The 20,352-nt window shown below is 47.6% G+C and overlaps 1 protein-coding gene across 7 annotated transcripts in view; it reads right to left on the bottom strand.

The window, feature by feature from the left end:
• The window catches only part of LOC142558600 (uncharacterized), a 473,120-nt gene that overhangs the window by 294,745 nt on the left and 158,023 nt on the right, over nucleotides 1–20,352 (bottom strand). For all 7 annotated transcript variants that reach the window (XM_075670756.1, XM_075670754.1, XM_075670751.1 and 4 more), the window contains exon 6: nucleotides 14,717–14,767. In XM_075670756.1, the coding sequence (XP_075526871.1) occupies nucleotides 14,717–14,767 (51 nt within the window). The remainder of the gene's footprint in view (nucleotides 1–14,716; nucleotides 14,768–20,352) is intronic.

Raw genomic sequence — 20,352 nt, 5'->3', positions numbered from 1 at the left:
CACAAGGGAACGTAGCGTCGGACCTCAGCGCCTCTAGCGGCCGCCCTGAGAGGGTGGTAGGAAAGGGTTCGGCAATGCTCTCGCTGCTCGTTTGACCGGCATATATATAGTTAGAGGAGGCGTTGGTAAGAAGCAGTGTGTAAGCAATCAAAGATGTCATCGATTCGCGGTAGCAGAATAGACATCCTCCTTCATCACTGCGTTTAGCCATCTATAATCCACACAGAATCCCCAGGACCCATCTTCTTTTTGGGCTAGGATTACTGGGGCTGCCCATGGACTAGACGATTCTTGAACGACACTTTTGTTCATCATCTCCTTGACTTGCTCTGCAATAGCTTTGTGCTCGGAGGATTTGTCAGAGTGGACGGCAAGAAAGGACCCCAAAATCGTGCAGAAACACCGGAGTTCACGGAGGTATTTCTCATCTTTCCCGCAGCTGAGCGCAACCATTTTGCTATTGTTCGAAAGCCCTCAATGTTCCCCCCTTTCATTTCCCCTCATCCTTACCGACGATGGCAGCATAGAAAAAGAGCAAACGTAAAACAATCAGGGGCCAATCAGATGAAGCTCAGTTCTCCTATTATTTCAGAGCACTCGCGCGCTGAGAGGCGCCTTCTGATTGGCTGTTGCTATGGCAACTAGGTCTAGCAAACGAGTTTGTCTGCTAGGCCTGGCAGCGGGTCACATCAAAAAACCGCTGATTCGCCGTTTCTGTGTTCATTGTATTTCGAATGCAAGCAAGAAATCAACCCCCTCTAAAAAAACTTAAGCCGAACACGTACCCACGAAAAGTGAAGCGCAAGCTGCCTCTGCTTCCTATGGCAAGAAAGAGGAGGAGGTTATCCCAAGGTTCAGCCGAGCCGATAAGATCGCACCAGAGATTAGTCACTGTGTCAGGCTATCTCATACTGCATCGGCAATAACGCAGCAGCGAAGCTAACCATCGCCCTTTAGCCCTACGTGTAGGTTTACTTTGAAGACTGCAGGCGATGTGCCGATGCCTATTCCCATGCCTCTCGCGCGTATGTGGGTTCGTGTTGAAATTATATTTCCCTAGTTTTTTTTTTTTTTTATCAGGTATAGCTTTCCTAGCCTCAAATTTTGGAGTCAGCACTCATTCAACTCATTCATTTGTCTTTGTTTTTTCCCTGAATGCAAGAGAGTAAGAGTGCACAAAAACTATGATATAGAGTCATAGGACACTAAAATGTTTTAGAATCCTGTAGAAAATCACCTTACAAGAATTCACACTTTTAAAGCTGCAACTTTAGAATTTCATAACACTGGCTAAAGTACAGATACAAATATCCAAGTGCTAACCTGCAGTATTTGAACATCCAGGAACCTAGCTACTTAAATTTAGCTATGTTGTTGCAGTACATCTTTCGCAAATTGCATCCCAAATTTTTCCCACAGGAAGAATTGTAACTACTATTTTTTTATTGACCTCAGAAAACATCTAATTGCACATTTATAAGCAGTACACAAGACTGGATTTGTCCTGAAAGTTTCATGTGTGTAGAGCAAGTATCAAAAATGGTTGTTCTGGATGCAATGTCCCCTCATATCTAGTGCTGCTTGCTTTTTGTACTTTTCTCAAAACACAAATTTTGAGCTCCACGCAATATTAAGGCCTCGATATCTCAACACCAAGAACAGGTAGAACTAACTTTTTTTTTTTTTTGCAGAACGGAGCCTAATTTAATGTATGCTCTATGAAGTGTACAAGCAATTTTTTTTTTCACTTTGGAAATTAATTATTTTGCTACAATTTCTGCCACATGGTTGCCATATTTCGTGGGCTTGTATTCAATGGGCTGTAGAATATCTATTAAGGGTTAGATAAGAAATGTGCTTGCTATCTTTTATTTCTCACTCTTTATACTATAATCTAAACATGCCTTACAAATATTTTTATTGTGCCATTTATTTTCCATTGTGGCCTTAAACAGTGGAAGTGAAATGTTAATTACTGTAGGAACTAATTGACCTACAACAAAGCTAATTACATATTTGAAATCAGCCCAAAAATCTTAATAATATTCGAAAGTTTCCTTAATATTTATGAAAAAGATGAACATTATTTCAATAGGAGTGTCCCCCCTTAAAGGGCCCCTCACCAGGCCCCATAGCAAATTTTGGTTATACGCTGGAAGTTATGTGCTTTCTGGGGAGCATTCTGCCGGAAAAATTTTTCAAATTGGCTCATCAATACCCAAGATAGAAATATTTCAGTGCCGCGAACCTATGATTTCAGCAAGCGGGCTCCACTGCATAGTGAGACTACCTCTCCACTACTCGCCCCGTCTAGCCTTCACAAGCGAAATTCCTTCCCTGCGTTCTCCCATACCGGACCCCAAGGATAGCATGACGCATACGTCAAAGGCCTTGCCTTTTTTTTTTTTTTCTCCATGGCAGCCAATCGGAGGCCCGCTTTCTTTGCAGGGCCCACGTGACCACCTCTAGCAGACCGCGCTTTTGTGTTTGTGCATTTGTTACAAGAGGGCGATGACCAAAGAATTCAGAAACGGAATGACGAAACTTTGAGCTTTGGAATGATACCAAGATGGTGGCACTCAGTGGTGGGAAAGGTGAGATATGGCTCCGTGAACTGTGGTGATTTTATGCAATTTAAAGCTCTTTTCTCGCCCTGTGCACTAGTAAATTAATTTTTTCGGCCACTTTTAGTGCATTTTCAGCCAAACCATTTTGATACAACACAGAATAGGCGTTTAAGATACCGAAATGCATCGTTGCCAAAAATCTAGTTTTTTTTCTCGCAATTTTTTCTATCTGATCCACGCATCGTCCCTTAATGTCATGGTGTCAATGGGTGCTCTCCACATATAATGAATAAACAAACATCCCTTAGGTGTTCAGTTAGTAGTGGAGTGTAGTAGAGATAAGAGAGATGGTAGTTTACAGTAGTCTCTTTGCTGGTATCTTACACGCATTGTTTCGCAGTGATATCTGTTGATTCATTTAAAATAAAACATTTCACACTTCTTTTTTCAATTTATTTTACCTAGTGAAAGTGCGCGGAAACTGTACTGTCGCCGCAACACTGGAAAGCAACACACCCAAGCCGCTCTGCATTCGCATGGCACGCTCTCTCAGGTGATGTGAAGTGTTCGAGAGCGTGTGTCGGTAGTGCACGCCGACGTCACAGGTAAGCCGTCACTTAATTCATTCAATGTGACTATCGCGACGGCAAAACTATCACGGAAGGCGAATGTTTCAGAATATGGGCCTTGTTGCGCGTGATCATGCATATGCCACGCATGAAGACAAAGGAATAATAATGATAGAACAACCACAACGGCTTGAATATGACAATCACATGACGACATCGGAACCACTACGAAAAAAAGACCACTATATAGCAATGACAATGCCATCAAAACAATGTGATGACCCTGGGATGACAACAATGGTATGACAATGACGTATGACAATGTGACGTCAATACTAGGATGACGCTGATGGTATGACAACGATGGCGTGACGAAGGGAATGACAGAGCTGGAATGACGATGATGGCATGTTAATTGGATGAAGATGCTAAAACTGACCATTTACAAGGTCTTGAAGTCAGGTCCTACGAAAGTGCTAGCGCTAGGTACTTTAACATCAGATACTTATCTAAGCGTGCTTTGACCTATTTTGTAGTTAGCATTGAATCAACGTTTCAATATATAATAGGTCATGAGGTAGCATTTCTTAGTATTTAAGGCCGGTTTCCACGTTTCACTCTACAAGCTGATATTATGAAGATCCTGCTAAAGGAACACTGCATTCTTTTGCATCTTGTAGAGTCGAACCCAACTATATCGAACTCATAGTTCAGGATGGCATTCATTTGGGCTAGATGGTGCATACTTGAATTAGGAAGGAACAGTGCCAACTAAGACGATCACAAGTGGGGAGAACGACACAGGACAAGCGCCAACTTCATCTATCTTTATTCACTGAAAAATCAGCAAATATAAGGAAAATGACAGACATGCGCACAATGACCATAATGCATCATCTGCCAAACCGTTCTAGATAGGACATTTCGCTTTTGAACAGGGTCACAGTAGTATCACTAACACAGTTTTTTCCTCTTTTCTTTATATGGAAGGCTTCCAAAACCTCACGTGCCTTTGTTTCCCTGCTTCTGCCAAGAATCTTTATCTCTTCGAACCATGTTTCACACTTCTTGCAGTACTGGCATTGTTTTCGTGGCGAATGTTCTGCCGCTCGGTCAAACGCAGTGCAAGTTGCGCAATGTTGCGAAAGATGCGAAAGATGCGCACCTCCTTCTTTCAGCGACCGCACATGTTCAGCTGCCCGTTTGGCCCACATAGGTTTTCCCGCAGGTCAAAGGTATTTCATATACCACACCGGTGCAGCACTTTACAAACTGCTTTTCATGTTTTTTTTTTTTGGCAGATGATGCATTATGGTCATTGTGCGCATGTCTGTAATTTTCCTTATATTTGCTGATTTTTTCAGTGAATAAAGATAGATGAAGTTGGCGCTTGTCCTGTGTCGTTCTCCTCACTTGTGATCGTCTTAGTTGGCGCTGTTCCTTCCTAATTCATATATCGAACTCACAAAAAAACGCCTATCAGTTCGATATAGAGCATAATTCGATATAGGCCTGCTAAATAATTGGGTCTCATAAAAGCACATACCATTTATAAAATCACTTTATTGATTACTGATGAAACCAGCTTAGTTTCGCGTGAAATAGCCCTGCATTTTCTTCTGCTTGGGCAATTTCGCTGCTTGCGACGCACACACTTCTCCACATTGTCTAAGGAGCCGGAGCAGCTGAGGTCGCAACCTTCCGCATCAGTGCACAAGCATCGGACTAGTGTGAGTGCACCAATCACTTCGGAAGATGTGGGCAAAGGACTGTCTTTGCTTTCCTCATAGTGGCCACTTTCCCTTGTGCTCGGTGCGATGTCGGCAATGTAGTCTTCGTTTTCAGGCTCTCCCGTGGTTGTGACACCATCATTTGCGCTCGGAAACTCGTCCACCATTGATTCATCAACACCTTCCGGGAATTCCGACAGTTCGATCCGAACTTCGGCAACAACGGCAGCGACTTCGTCGCATTCATCAGAATTTACAGCCATCACCGAGCACGCGGAAACCAGCACGTATGAAAACCACTCACATACGGCCGTGCGTACACGTTGGGCGCCACGTACACCAGGTCGCGAGTCTGGCCGCCTTACCCCTAATCGGGCTGCGAGTGCTCCTCGGAATCTAGCACGCTGCGGGGACATCAGACTTCTCATCGCATTCGACCTGATTTATGATTTCGAACTTCACGACAAAACTGAAATTCTGCCGCTTTACCCAGCAACACTGCGGGAGTAGGCCCACAAGGCGCAGACACAATGAACCAGAAAAGCAGCGAGACAACTCGCACTTGCGCCATCTTGCACGACGAGAGCACAAGAACCTCTGATTGGCTGTTTGAGCAAGCGCTGCGGGCGGGCCAGGATAATTTCTTGCTGGGGTGTGTCGACGGCTCGCCTGAACAGTGCAGTCACGGTAGGGAGAGCGGTTGGATGGAGCTGCGCTGCCGGGTTTCTCCGCTACAACGAGGGAAAGCCAACTTTTGGGGCACTTTTCCGCCGCTTGACGTTCAATGTATCGGGAGTCGCTGCTATATTTGTTTGATGTAAGCATAATTTTTGCTATATGTATTCATTGTAACTATACCATGACCAGAAATTGTTTGATATATAGAATAATTCGATGTAAACGGGTTCGATATAGTCAGGTTCGACCGTATTCCTTTTAGAGTAGGCAGTCCACAAACAACCTGTTGTTGAAGGAAACATTTGAAGCAATATAATTCACATAGATCAGGAAAAAAAAGTGGCCCCAGAGCCGAGTCTAGGGGAAAACCCAAAGTAATTTCAGCAAATATTTCATTTTTAACTAATGCTAAACCATTGTTTTCTATCTTTAAGGTAATCAACAATGACATTTATCACAATGTCATCAACCTTTATAGCTCGCATTTTATATAGCAATAACTCATGAGAGATGGTATTTGGCCGATAAAGGCAGATAAAGTGCAGGAAGTAAAGCCAAAAGAATGTTTAAAGGAAGCCACAACCCAAATTCATGAACTAACCGTCATCTGCATGGTAGCTGAACATGGATGGATAAATGGATGTTATGAGCGTCCCCTTTGGAACGGGGCAGCGGATTGCGTCAAGCTCTTGCTATTGTACTGCCTAATGTCCTACCTAGGTTAAGCAATAAAAAAGAAAAAAAAAACACTATGAACTACCCCACCCAAATTTTCTGATCCTCTATTTCGAACTATGCTTTTGTACGTCTCTGTTTTTTGGCGTTTCCCTACGTTTCATCCACCAATCCTCCAATTGCCTCTTATTAATCCTTATTGCGGACATGCTTACTTTTCCACTGCTCTCGTTGAACCCAAGGGCTTCAAGGAGACCGCTGGGTAGACGTCTTCACATTCCAATAAAACATGCTCCATAGTCTCCCTAACTTTACCGCAGCAAGCACATGCTTTTTCTTCCTTCTTATCTCTCACTTTTAGGTGCGTGTTCCAAGGCATCCCGGTCTCACTTCGAAAAGTAATGAGCTTCCCTTTGAGATATCATAAATTGTTTCCTTCCTGATTTCGTTTTTTTCCTCTTAAGTAGTTACTCATGGCCGGTTTCTTTTCCATTGCCGCCACCCATGAGATTATTTTAGGCTCTCTGACTTTCCGCTTGACGTTCTCTGTTGCTGTGTTGTGCACCCTACAGGCTGCATACTTGCTGCTAAGCTTCCTAGTTCTTTTCCTCCACTGTGAATCAAAGTTTTTCCGGTACAGATACCTCAACACTCTCCCAGCCTGTTTACTTTCTTCCATACTCCTCAGTCGTTCTTCATACTCAATTTTACTGCGTGCTTCCCTCACTTCAAAACAAGTCCAGCCCATATCATCCTGCACAGCTTCATTTGTAGTCTTCCCGTGAGTGCCCAATGCGAAGCGACCCACTGACCTTCGTTTCCCACCAAGTACTGATTGTACCCCTGATTTAAAGCAAACAACTGCATTTCTGATTGCAGTGCCAGAGCTCCCTCTAGTGGTTTAAGTTGGAAACGCTATGCTCGGCACAACACATGATGAAAGTGAAAAATGAAATGAAATACCTCGACATATGGGCAGTGAAACCTATTCAAATCAGACAACTAAGTCCTGTGTGAGTGCTTGTCAGAAGAAATAAATGGCATTAGCTTATCGTGTGAACTTTTACTTCAGCAGTATTTGCAAGATAAAAATTTAGCGACAATTACAATACTCCCTAATGCTAATTTTGAGCCTAGCTGTTTAGGTGTTTTGAGTTCGCGATATATTGTGGCAAAGAATTTTACTCTGAGAGACAGGATACTCTCAGCGACGGCGCTGAGCCTCTGCTCAAGCAGCTCATTTGGTAGCAGCAGCAGCCAAAGCATTTCAAGCCGTTGCGACGCTCATTGTTCAGAAAGAAAGCATGAATGCGTGGCTGGTGTGGAGCACATTCTCTAGTGGCGGCGGCTGCAACACAGGCGAAGTGGCGCTTGCGCAGAGGGTCCGAAGCCCACGCCAGCCCTTTGTTTTCATGAATGGTAGCGGTGGACACGTTCGCCACATGGCTGGGCGGCACCATGAAGCACGTTTCATGCAGCACTTCGATTTCCTCCTCCCCCTTTTGCCATACTCTCCTCCTCAGTTTTCCTCCTTGCTCTTGCGGTCTTTATTCTGAGCGAATGGGGAGCGCAGGGCTCCCCATTCGCTCTTTAATTTTTTGCTGTGCTCTTTCTCTCGGTTACGCCGACGGACGCTGCCGACGCTCAACAAAGGAATGGGCACTAAGAGCTGTGCTCTAATAGGGTAGGTTTCATTCTTTTTCCTGGTGTTTGTGCATTGTGTATGTGTGTTCTCTTGCACTCTGAAGCAGTTTATCAAGGATTACTCACTAGCCCAGCTTTTCAATGTCCTGTGAATTTTATTACACAGGACATTGAAATATAATTATGCTAGTTTAACCATTTACCCATTTGTTCAACAATAAACATATAAACTGCAGACACTAAAAAAATGCTTGTCACTTTGAGACCTCAAAAATATTACAGTCAACGACCGATTTTTCGGACCCTCTAGGGAACGTAAAAACGTCCGAAAATTTAGGCAGTTCGAAAAAATGAATGCATGCAAAAAAAACTCACTTTTTCTTTATCGGATCTTGAGGTAAAGGGCGAAGTACCAGGCTTCCGAAACCCTGCCAAAGCATCAGTGAAGCGGCTATAAAACGAGGCGTTCAAGAACTCTGTATGCAGCCAACTGCCGGTTTATTATGTACATTGCATCGTCAGGCAGCCGGTGTTATTGCTGCAGTGGCTTAAAGAACTTGTTGATTGTTGTTTGGACGGGGTTCCGGTTGCACGCGATCATATTCACCTCTATCTGAGCAAGGGTCATGTCAGCACTGTACACCGATGAGAGTCAACAGTGCACGCGTCAACTCGGCGCTTGCAGTCGGCGCAGGCATTGGCTCCTCATTTTCAACATCGGAGTCTTCTGAATCCCTCACAACCTGACGGACTATTTTCTCGTCAGTCAGTTCTCCGCAGAAGTCGAGCTCGTTGTCAGCGTCAACAAACTGTTCGAAAGGTATTTCCGTGGGTATGGAAACCCCAGCAGAGCGGAGGTCATTGATTACGTCGTCCATGGGCGCCGAACTCCTTGCTCACGCCAGCCTGGGATCGGCCGCTCACGACTTGCTTAATAATGGCAGCTTTCTTCTCCATCGTTAACCGACGGTACTGCTTTCCGCGCTTCGATGCCATCGGCGAGGACGACGAAGACGGAGTGGGGGCCATCGAAGGCAAGCGAAATCCTCAAGTTGCGAACAGTGGAGCTCGCTGACGAGCGTCGAAGCGCCTAGGCCTAGCGTCGCAGAGCACACTTGAACAGCACAACCACACACCACACTAGCCAAAACGTGGCCAGCGTAAACAAACGAAACGGTGCCGCTCCGGAAACTCCGCCGGAGGCGGAAGTGCGGCGATAAACATAACCAGCGTGGCCAAACCAAAGTGTGTGAAGGCTAGATTTGGCTAGTTGTGGTTCAAAGCGGTGATATGCTTCGGCTGCAAGTCGATTTCCTTCGCAAGGGCGCTGCGCGAGGAGCCAAAGCACCTTCCGTCGCGTCAAAAAGTCCAGAAAATAGGACGGCGGGGGGTTCGAGCGTCCGAAACTTCAGATGTCCTTATACATTGATTCTATGGGGCTTGTGGCGGTGCCGCGAAGACGTCCGAAATATCAGGCATGTCCGAAAATTTGGGCGTCCGAAAATTCAGTCGTTGACTGTAATTGCTCTCCTTTTTTCGAAATAAGTCACTCTGAAGCATTTAAACCTGCAATGAAAACATGTGACTTTGGGGGACACATTAAAAAACAAAGTGACCCTGAAAGGATTAAAACAATTTCATATTGGGTGTGCAGTTCAAAATAATGAAAGGTGCATTTTTCTTATTTTGCAAATGAACAGGATGTGTCACAATTATGTGCACAGGCTGAGAGCCCACCAGCTATCAATGCATAAGTAATCATACAGTAATCTCACTAACCACGCATCTTCTCTTTTATCTGCAAGTATGTAAAGTGCATGTTGAATAAACAACTAGGGTTCACTGTTCTTTCGACACTTCATAGAGTACGATTTTTTCAGCCACCCCATGGCCAATGCACATCAGGCACATACGGTATTCACAAGATTGTAAGTCAACCCCCCCCCCATATCACAGGGGCGCATTCCATAACGAAAATTTATTAGTACTAGCTGGCATGGTCCCTGGACTACTCCTCCTCACTAGTGCTGTTATCATCATTGCTGCTACGGTCCCGAAGCACATTGCCGTCCAGCGAAATTCCGCATTCGCATACATAGATAAGTCCACGGCGAAGGCGCCCAACCACACGCAGCCGTCAGGGAGGCTCTTTTGACAGGTCCGGTTGGAATAAGCTCGGGGCCTTCGGCTGTCAGCCACTCGTACTCACGGCGGAGCAGGTCCCTAAAAGGCGAAGACCCAGGCTTGTCTCATGACCATGTCGCATGTCACTGGCAGGGACCGATCATGCAATTCGGTGATGACCGCCGCAAGATTGGCCTTCAGCTCCAGAAAGTATCCCGACTTCGGCCCGCAGAAACCTCTTCGCTTGCCATCACAGGTGAAAATTTAGCTTTGCTGCCATTGCCACTCTTGCATTACCCATTAAGAAACATCAAATTTGCGGCACGTTGCGCAGTTATTTGTTTCTACAGCATAAAGGATGGCAGCCCTCTTCAACGCCGCTGTGAACGAGCACCGAATGCTTAGTGGACTCAGAACACTCATGATAACTGAGGAAGCACGGAAGTACCACGTGGCCGGCAGTCAAATCGAACGCATGAAACTAAAGAGCTACAGGGGGAAGAGAAACATGCAAGCCGCGAGTGGTGTCTGCTCTTCCATGAACTACCGATACTCCCCGCCAGTGCCGCCGTTCTGAGGGTGCCACCGTGAATGGAACAGCAGCGCTTCCATCAACTATCGACCCCCCCCCCCCCCATGAGTGTTGTGTGCACTGTAAAACTCTCAAAAATGTTGAAAAACACTTCCAAAAAGCAAACAAACCCGTGGGATAGTGGAAAGCGATAGGTGGGGCCATTGAGCAAACATAAAATTGGAACTACTTTGTAGCTCCCCTGATATCCCGTTCGTCTCACTGTTTTTTTCGGTGCCATGTTTTGGTTTCGATTGTAAGTCGACTCCCCCACTTCAGATTTTCAAATTTTAAGAAACAGGTCAACTTACAATCGTGTAAATATGGTATGCTGCCTTTAGTACTGGACTCCTGGACAAATGTTGCTTGAAATGAACTGAAATTTAAAATTCAAATATTCACACATGCCTAAAAATAGCAAAGATCTGAACAAAAGAGAAAAATTTGCACAACCCACTCCCCCGATGATTACCAAGCTCAATGCGATTAGCACTGAGGAAGTGTAACGGTGCACCAGCTGGCTGGGAAAATTTTGTAGGTCGATACCCTTGCAGGCCGTTCGTAACAGTGCAGACCGAATAGTAGGTTTGAAATCGAACACCGAATTGAATTTTTTTTAAAATCCAAGAATGAAATCAAATATCCAATACCAGAAAATTTTTTTACAAAATTTAATGCTTACAAATTTTGGGCAAGAAAACAAGGTGCTGTACATGCTTGGAAGTCTCTTAGCATTGCATAACAAGAATTTAGCAAGCCACCAGTAACTTAGGTACATAGAAATCAAGATATATAGTACAGTCTACACTTATTAAAGGGAACACCACATTAGTATGTTAGCACTGATGACAGCTCAATAATAGTATATGGAAAATTTTTTCTTTCTTTAATATAATTTTTGTTGAACAGAATCAAGTGCATTTGTTCCTCTGAAACCAATGAATTAGTGACATTCTTTTCTACTGAATACCAATAAGGTTCTTTAAGGGGAGACATGGGGATCAAAGCTAACTTTTTTATTTACAGCAGATTTTGATGAAATTTTGCACAGGTGTTAGTAATATCACATAAACAAAACTGAAAATATGGCTGTAATATCTCAAGTGCTTTCTTGTTTACAAAATTTTTCTGCTTTTATTTTTGCAAAATGCCTGCACACCTGTACATTGATGCTAGGAGTTCAAGCAAACATTGATAGCACTCCTGTATGTGTTCTGCACACAATGAGATTCCCGCAATATATTTAACCTAACAGAATTTTTTTATATTCTCATTCTTTGGCAGCTACTCCAAATGCATGAAAATCTCGACCGTGAAAACAAAAGATAACGAATCATTGAAGCAACTATTTCGAAAACAAACTATGTCATCGTGTGCCGTGATGCATAACGAGTGTAAAAAACAAACGCTGTAAAAATATTCATAACGGTGGCCGAGATATTGGCTTTGCAAGTTGACCTTGGTGGTATAAAAAAGTTTTGAGAAAAAGATGTTCGAAGTTTTGGGCCATATTTATTAGACTAGAAACCACCGGCCTTGTAGTTGCAAGCGTCAAGTTGATTGATCTCTTGGCTTCTTGGATCTTTTATGTCAGCCTTCATGTGCTTTGTGTGTCCTCTTCTTGTGCAAGGCATCTTTCTCAGCCGCTTGACGGAGACCATGTCCTGCAGGTTTTATGCCATGCAAGGCGCAAAACTCTGTGTAAGCTCGAAAGGTGCCACTGTTGAGGCGACACACTGCCTCACTTACAGCTGTCTCTACAGCAATCAGGGAAGCATTTTTATCCTTTGGCATGATTGACTATATCACGGAGTGCAGGCTTCCTGCTGCGTTTTGAGTTTTTTTTCCCCATTGCAATGCTCCAGCATCTGAGGCTCAGATAGACACTGGAAAACTGACAACATGGCTTCAGCTACACACTTTCAACCTGTACTTGTGAGCAGGCTGCGGCTCCTCTTTTGCTTCTGCTGCTCGATGCCTACACCAACTTGACGGCCCCACAGGACAGAGCTCGTGGTGCGGTTCCTCATCTGTAGAGGTGATGTGTTAAATGTTGCCATGACTGCTCTCTTTATGTCCTTCACATTCTCGCTCCCTCTCAAGGCCATTCCATAGTAGCTTGTCAGCCTCTTTATGAGGTCTTGTGTCAGGCCCCCTTGGCTACCAAGTGGTTGGTCTCTACTGCTCTTGGTGACCAAAGTGCACAAGTTAGTCCCCATCCTTTTCTCAACGTGATTTGCACATTCCTCTTTAGAGTACTGGATAAACTCGTAGGTTTGGTCCTCAGACAGCGCCAAGTACGTCTGGCTGTCCCCATTGCACACGATGTTGGTGTAATGCAGACTGTTCTTTGTCAAGGAACGATGAAAGAGCTCAAGTGCGGCCTCCACCTCCATTCTGCCGGATTTCACGTTCGTGTTCTTCTGACATTGATGCGCCTGCCTCCACACATCATAATCACTGTCACCTGGCTTTGGCCCCGATGTGCACCCATGATAGTAGTTCGTGAGGGCTACAAAGTCCAGTACCAAGCCACTGTAAAATTCAATTACAGCCCCTACACCAATGTGGCTACTGTGACCCCAGGTCATCCACGTACCCCCATATATGACTGATGTTCTTATGGAATGTTGGGTCCATTTCGGTGTAGACTCTTCACAGCTACAACAGCATCAGCGCACACGTTTGTTGCAGATTTGCTTGCATCAGGCCTGAATTTAGCTTTCAGGTGCCCCTGAAATGTCTTTTGATGAAGCTCCCTATACGAAGCATTCATCACAGACCAAAGGTCTGTAAGGGCAGTGGCACCCTTCCCTATGCGCTTGATTGCTTAGGCCCGGCTTCCTTTTTCTCTTAGTGAAGACCACTGTGCTTCCAAAGCACCGCATGCTGAGGAATGTAAAACCATTTTCACGGCAAGGCCAAGCCTGGTTTCTGGCACTACCGCTATCCCTAGCTGGAAGCACTGATGGCATGGTGTTTTGCTGAGAAGTGTACTCACTGCGGCAACTTGCACAAGCAAAAGCTCACTTGAGTGCATCGCCACGGAGCATGCTCCTCCAGCCATCAACCCTATCTTCCGTTCGGTTGCCGGCACAGAAGCAAGTGACGCGCGGACAGTGGCGGTGGTCATAGTCAACTCCTCAGACAAGATGAACTGTGGCTCAAGATGTGACTGTATGGCGCGGCCGTTGCTGATGCACGGTTCGTCTTCACGGCCGGCAGACGCACGCGCTTGGACAGCACTTGACTACGGTGCGTGGCATTTGGAATGCGAAGAAGTTGCGCGGTAGCACTGCTGCGACCGCGAAGAGATGTTGGCTGCGAGGTTAGACTTTTCGCCATCGTTGCCTCTGTTGTTGCGAAAATGTCGGCTAGCAACAGTGATGAGGACGACATGGAAAGTGACAGCACGGGTGATTCAGGCCTGACAGTGGCAGAAGCTGCACGTTACGTCAGCCTCATGAATGCAATCAGCGCGACGAGAACAGCACCCCACAATAAAAAAGGCGCCCCACGACTCCTGCAGCGCTACCGTGCCCGTGCACAGGGAATACGTAACGCCAACGAGGAATCTGCCATGCGAGTATTTGCCGAGAAGAGGGGGCTGGCTGAAAAGCTGCCTCGCAGCTTCAGTAAGTTTGAGGCCGCCGTTGCTGCTAGGCCACCGCGGCATCAAACGAAAATAACACTTATTGTGCGAAGTGATTAAATACTGCATGTTTTTTTTTTCCTCTTTCATCGCACCCTCTGTGAGTTCCGTTTTTGACGGGTAAGTGGTCGATCTTATGCTATTTCGGTTAAACAGTACTACCGTTTAGCACATACTTTTTCCGAGCTCCGGCCAACTACGTCGCTACTTTGTGGTTGCATGTGTTTGCGCTGTTACAATTTTCATGTTGGCCAACTATGGTTTAAAGATGTTTCACTGTAGCATTAAAAAGCACCTTGTAGGCACCATCTGCTCCTTCAGACTTCATGGTGGTGAGAACATGTCAATCGAATCGAAAAGCGGCTGCCGGCCGACAGCTGGAAGCACAGTTCCCATTGTTACCCATCATCCGATAATTAGAACTGAGGAGGTGCGAATTATTTAGCTTTAACTGTATGTATTCATCCTATACATACTGCTGGGAAACCCAGCCACAGGCCACTCACCATGCCTTTTAACTTGACCCTTTTGCGTTCAATCTTCTCTTTCATGGCCTTCTGTAAAAAGAAACACCACTGTTACAGTCGGGCACTCTTCGCATCAAGGGTTAGTATTCATTAAAGCATAACTGTGAACATGATGCACACCTGGGTTTTACCGAGCACTTAAAGGGGGCACGAAATGTTTCACCTGAGAAAAGGTTTATTGGTGGCTCCTAATGTAAAGGCACAGCAACCGGGAAAGGCGAAGCAGCCCGAAACACTGTCCAAACGGACGCCAGCAATCAACAGCGCGAGGCGAGGCGAGCCGCGCGTTGGCGATGCGGCTCTGCCGCGAGGCGCGTCTTCTTCTGCACAATCTCCCCCCGGACAAAAAGAGCCATCCTGGCACCTTAAGAATCGGGAGGCAGAGGGGCGTGGTAGGGCTTGAGACGCGAGACGTGGACAATGTCACGTCCACGCCGGCGCAAGTCTTCAGGTGGTGACAGGGGCTCAATGAGAAAATTCACCGGGGATGTTTGCTCCAAGACTCGGTAAGGCCCTTCGAATTTTGGGACGAGTTTCGAGGAAAGCCCCGGCGTTTGGAAAGGGACCGACAACCACACAAGAACGCCTGGAGCGTAGGTCGTGTTGGGATGCGTGTCGATGCGGTTTTCTTTCTGGCGCTGCTGTTGCTCTGCCGTAAAGGAGCGCGCTAGCTGGCGGCATTCTTCGGCTTGTCGGGCGACTTCGGAAACAGGTAGACACTCGGAGGCGTCAGGACGGTATGGAAGGAGCATGTCGATGGTATGCGTAGGCTCGCGGCCATACAGGAGGAAGAAAGGTGAAAATCCCGTAGTGGCCTGGATCGCAGTGTTGTACGCGAACGTGACGAATGGAAGGATGCGGTCCCAGTTACCATGATCAGATGCCACGTACATAGAGAGCATATCACCAAGTGTGCGGTTAAATCGCTCTGTGAGCCCGTTAGTCTGTGGATGGTATGCCGTGCTTGTCCGATGAATAATATGGCATTCCGAAAGCAAACTTTCGACGACTTCGGAGAGGAAGGCGCGACCTCGATCGCTGAGGAGTTCCCGAGGTGCACCGTGTCGAAGCACGAAGCGATGTAGGACGAAAGAGGCTACATCCCGTGCACTTGGTAAAGCAGCAGTTTCGGCGTAGCGTGTCAAATGATCAATAGCAACTACGATCCACCGATTGCCGTCTGGTGTCATAGGAAGCGGGCCGTATAGGTCGATGCCGACGCGATCGAAGGGTGTGGCAGGGCACGGGAGCGGCTGCGAGGCACCAGATGGGCGTAAAGGCGGCGATTTGCGGCGTTGACAGTCAAGACAGCACCGAACAAACTTGTGAACAAAATTGTACATGCCGCACCAGTAGTAGCGGTGGCGAATTCGTTCGTACGTCTTGAAGACTCCGGCATGGCCACACTGCGGATCGTTGTGGAAAGCGGCACATATTTGAGACCTTAAGCTGCGGGGAACCACCAGAAGCCACCGATGACCTTCAGGAGTGTAATTGCGTCGGTGCAGCAGCTGGTCACGAATGGCAAAATGAACTGCTTGGCGTCGGAGGGTTCGGGATACAGGGATGGTCGACGATCCAGAAAGATAGTCGAAAAGAGAAGCGATCCACGGGTCACGACGTTGTGCGGTTGCAAAGGATTCCATGTCGAGAGATGACACGGAATGTGCGGAAGTTGTTGCGCAGGCCGAGTCTGGAGGTAAAGGTGAACGAGACAAGGCATCTGCGTCGGAGTGTGTGCGTCCACTGCGGTATACGACGCGAATATCGTACTCCTGGATGCGTAGTGCCCAACGGGCTAGGCGGCCAGTGGGATCTTTCAAGTTGGCGAGCCAACAAAGCGCATGGTGATCTGTGACCAAGTCGAATGGGCGCCCGTACAGATATGGGAGGAACTTGCCAAGTGCCCATACTAAAGCCAAGCACTCTTTTTCGGTCACGCTGTAATTGGCCTCAGGCTTCGTCAGTGTGCGACTCGCATAGGCGACTACATATTCGGGGTAGCCCACCTTTCGTTGGGCGAGCACGGCGCCGAGACCTTGCAGTGCCTTGCAGCCGCTCCCGTGCCCTGCCACACCCTTCGATCGTGTCGGCATCGACCTATACGGCCCGCTTCCTATGACACCAGATGGCAATCGGTGGATCGTAGTTGCTATTGATCATTTGACACGCTACGCCGAAACTGCTGCTTTACCAAGTGCTACAGCGCGGGATGTAGCCTCTTTCGTCCTACATCGCTTCGTGCTTCGACACGGCGCACCTCGGGAACTCCTCAGCGATCGAGGTCGCGCCTTCCTCTCCCCGCTGGCATCTGTATGTACTTCAGTTGCAGCTGACGGGTCGAAATGGCAAAGAATAGGTGGGGAGATGAGAAGACGACGCAGCGTAGCAAAGGCGGAGTCACATGCAGGGGACCAGCAGGAGAGGGCGGCGTCACCGCATAGAAGCTGAGTCAATGGCGCCATGATCGATGCGAAATTTCGAACAAAGCGCCGGAAATATGAGCATAGGCCCACGAAGCTTCGAAGTTCTTTGATGGTCTGAGGCTTCGGAAACTCGGCGACTGCTCGAAGTTTTGCAGGATCGGGTAGAACGCCGTGCTTGGACACAACGTGGCCTAAAATGGTGAGCTCTCGCGCGGCACTTCTTGAGGTTGAGTTGAAGGCCAGCGTTCGTTAGACAGGTCAAAACTTGTCTGAGGCGGAGGAGCAGGTGAGTAGGAAAATCAGGCGAGAAAACCACGACATCGTCGAGGTAACACAGACATATAGACCACTTGAGGCCACGCAGCGTGTTGTCCATGAGTCGTTCAAAGGTGGCAGGGGCGTTACAAAGCCTGAAAGGCATCACCCTAAATTCATATAAACCGTCAGGCGTAATGAATGCGGTTTTCTGGCGATCGGCTGCAGCCATCGGGACCTGCCAGTACCCTGAACGCAAGTCAAGGGACGAGAAGAATTCTGCTCCCTGAAGACTGTCGAGGGCGTCATCGATGCGCGGCAAAGGATAGACGTCTTTGCGCGTTACCTTATTTAACCGACGGTAGTCGACGCAAAAGCAAATATAACCCGTCCTTCTTGCGAACAAGAACGACAGGAGATGCCCAGGGACTGTGCGAAGGTTGAATAACATCACAGCGCAGCATATCTTCGACTTGGGTGGTAATGACACGACGCTCTTCGGCAGAGACGCGATATGGTCGTTGACGTAACGGCTGATGTGAACCGGTGTCAATGTAGTGCTGTACTTCCGACGTGCAGCCCAGGTGAGGTTGTGAAACGTCGAATGAACTTCTAAATTTGTGCAGGAAATCAAGAAGGTCGGCGCGTTCGGCAGGTGTGAGGGTATCGGCGATGGCATTCAAGAACGCAACCCTGGACGTTTCCTCAAGCGCGGACATCGAAGATGCAGGCGGCTGATGGTGTGCGGAAGGGACAACTTGGGCGACCTCTTCGGAAATGAGGGTGCGGAGCGAGTTTGGAAGATGGGAGGTGGGCTCCTGAGTGAAGGGGACTAAAGAAAGTTGGCGGGCAACTTCCTCACGCACAAAGTCCTTGACCCGCTGAAAGAATGAGGATGGGTCGTACATGTTGTCAAGGCTCGCCAACAACTCGTCGCTTCCCAAAGGACGCCGAGTCGAAGCGCGTTGCTTCCTTAACTCATCGTAACTTTGGCACAGGCTGACAACTTCAGACACAGTGCGCGGATTCCTGGCTAGGAGCATCTGGAATGCGCCGTCATCGATGCCTTTCAGTATATGGCGAATGCGCTCAGCTTCGGGCATTGCGGCGTTGACTCGTTTACAAAGGTCCACGACGTCTTCTCTGTAGCTTGTGAATGTTTCCGCCGTCTGCTGTGCTCGGCCGCGCAAGCGTTGTTCGGCACGCAGCTTGCGAACAGCGGGTCGGCCGAACACTTCCGTAAAGGTTGTCTTGAAGACTGACCATGTGGGCACGTCACTTTCGTGGTTGTGAAACCACAGTTGGGCAACACCAGCCAGGTAAAAGATGACGTGAGTTAACTTGGCTGGATCATCCCACTTGTTGTGTGCACTCACCCGTTCATATGACGCAAACCAGTCTTCTACGTCTTCGTCGTCTGCACCGCTGAAGACCTTGGGGTCCCGTTGTCGGGGGACGCCGGTGCAGGTGATGGACTGTGGCGTCGGTGCCGTTTGGGAGGAGCTGTCGGTCATGGCGGGTGGTAGCGTTCTTGATCTCAGCTCCAGGGTTTCAAGCGACGGGGTTTGAGTCCCAGCACCTCCACCAGTTGAGAAAAGGTTTATTGGCGGCTCCTAATGTAAAGGCACAGCAACCGGGAACGGCGAAGCAGCCCGAAACACTGTCCAAACGGACGCCAGCAATCAACAGCGCGAGGCGAGACGAGCCGCGCGTTGGCGATGCGGCTGTGCCGCGAGGCGCGTCTTTTTCTTCACACACCCAACAATTTGCGGTTTACCAAAAGAAATTGTAATAGACAGCCTATCATGGCTATACACGTGTTAAAACTGGGCAGTAAAAGCACATTTCAGTCCAAAATATGAGCCAGAACTCGCAGACTCTAAGCCCCGCCCTCCGATGCCAACCGCCATAATGCCATGCCATGTGTGACATCGTGTGCTGCATGGAACCGAGCCATCATTTGCTACAAAATCAGCCACGATGCCACGCGAGGTCGGACCACGGCGGTCGTTTGTTTCCATATCTGCTCCAGATAACGCGTGCCATGTCTTCAATGCTGCCAACTTTGCGCAAAGGACCAAGTGACAAATCTTTGAGGAGCAAAAGCAGCGATGATGTCGTAAATGCCATGCATTTTGACTTCAACCCCATCACCACCAGCTCAAGTGATGAAACACGGCCTCCAAGATTGGCACATGCAAATCTTGGAGGCAATGGATGAAGACAGCGTAGCAAACGTACTTAACATAGATGGCGACATAGGTGTTGCGCGAAATGCTGTTTATGTCTTTCCACACTCTTGAGCACTACAGCTTTATTTCATCATATTTCATGCACGCTGCGCTGCTTAGCGAGCCCTTTACGGGAGATGAGGTCTGGTGCTGCTTTGCACAATGCAAGTTGTTATGCCTGCAGATTGTTTGCTGGTATGCATTCGATGCATTGCAAACAGTTTTTTTTTCCACTCTGCAGTTGCGTGCAGCATACGTAAACAAATGCCCGGGCAAATGTGTCCGCAGCGCAAGGATTTTGCGTAATGTATGCTTTGGCTGAACCTTTACTTGAACTTGCTTTATTACACCCAATATCGGTAAAAAAATATAGCAAGGCTGACGTTTGCCAGGCCACTGCCTGCCGAATGGGTCAGTGCGTGAGCATGGTAGGCATCGCATCTGGCCGTGGCCTCAGCTTTTTGAAAGGTATCCGAAACTTGGCAGGCAAGTGCAAATCGTCATTGTAGCTGTCTGGCATAAAGTGTTTCCAGAACAAAATAAAAGCATCAGAAGAGCGCCAGTCCTTCATGCCCGCATTCATCTCTCAAGCCTTATGCTTGACGGGCTCCTTGGGGAACCTGAAGAACGGTATGCAGCACTCCTTTCTCCATTAGCTCTGGCACCCCACAGCATAGGTACCATGGTGGCTGAACAAACCGGA

The sequence above is a fragment of the Dermacentor variabilis genome, chromosome 9, assembly GCF_050947875.1.
Source record: "Dermacentor variabilis isolate Ectoservices chromosome 9, ASM5094787v1, whole genome shotgun sequence".
In the NCBI taxonomy this organism is placed as follows: domain Eukaryota; kingdom Metazoa; phylum Arthropoda; class Arachnida; order Ixodida; family Ixodidae; genus Dermacentor; species Dermacentor variabilis.
Note: the sequence above shows the minus strand (reverse complement) of the source record. Positions and strands in the feature narration are given on the sequence as shown.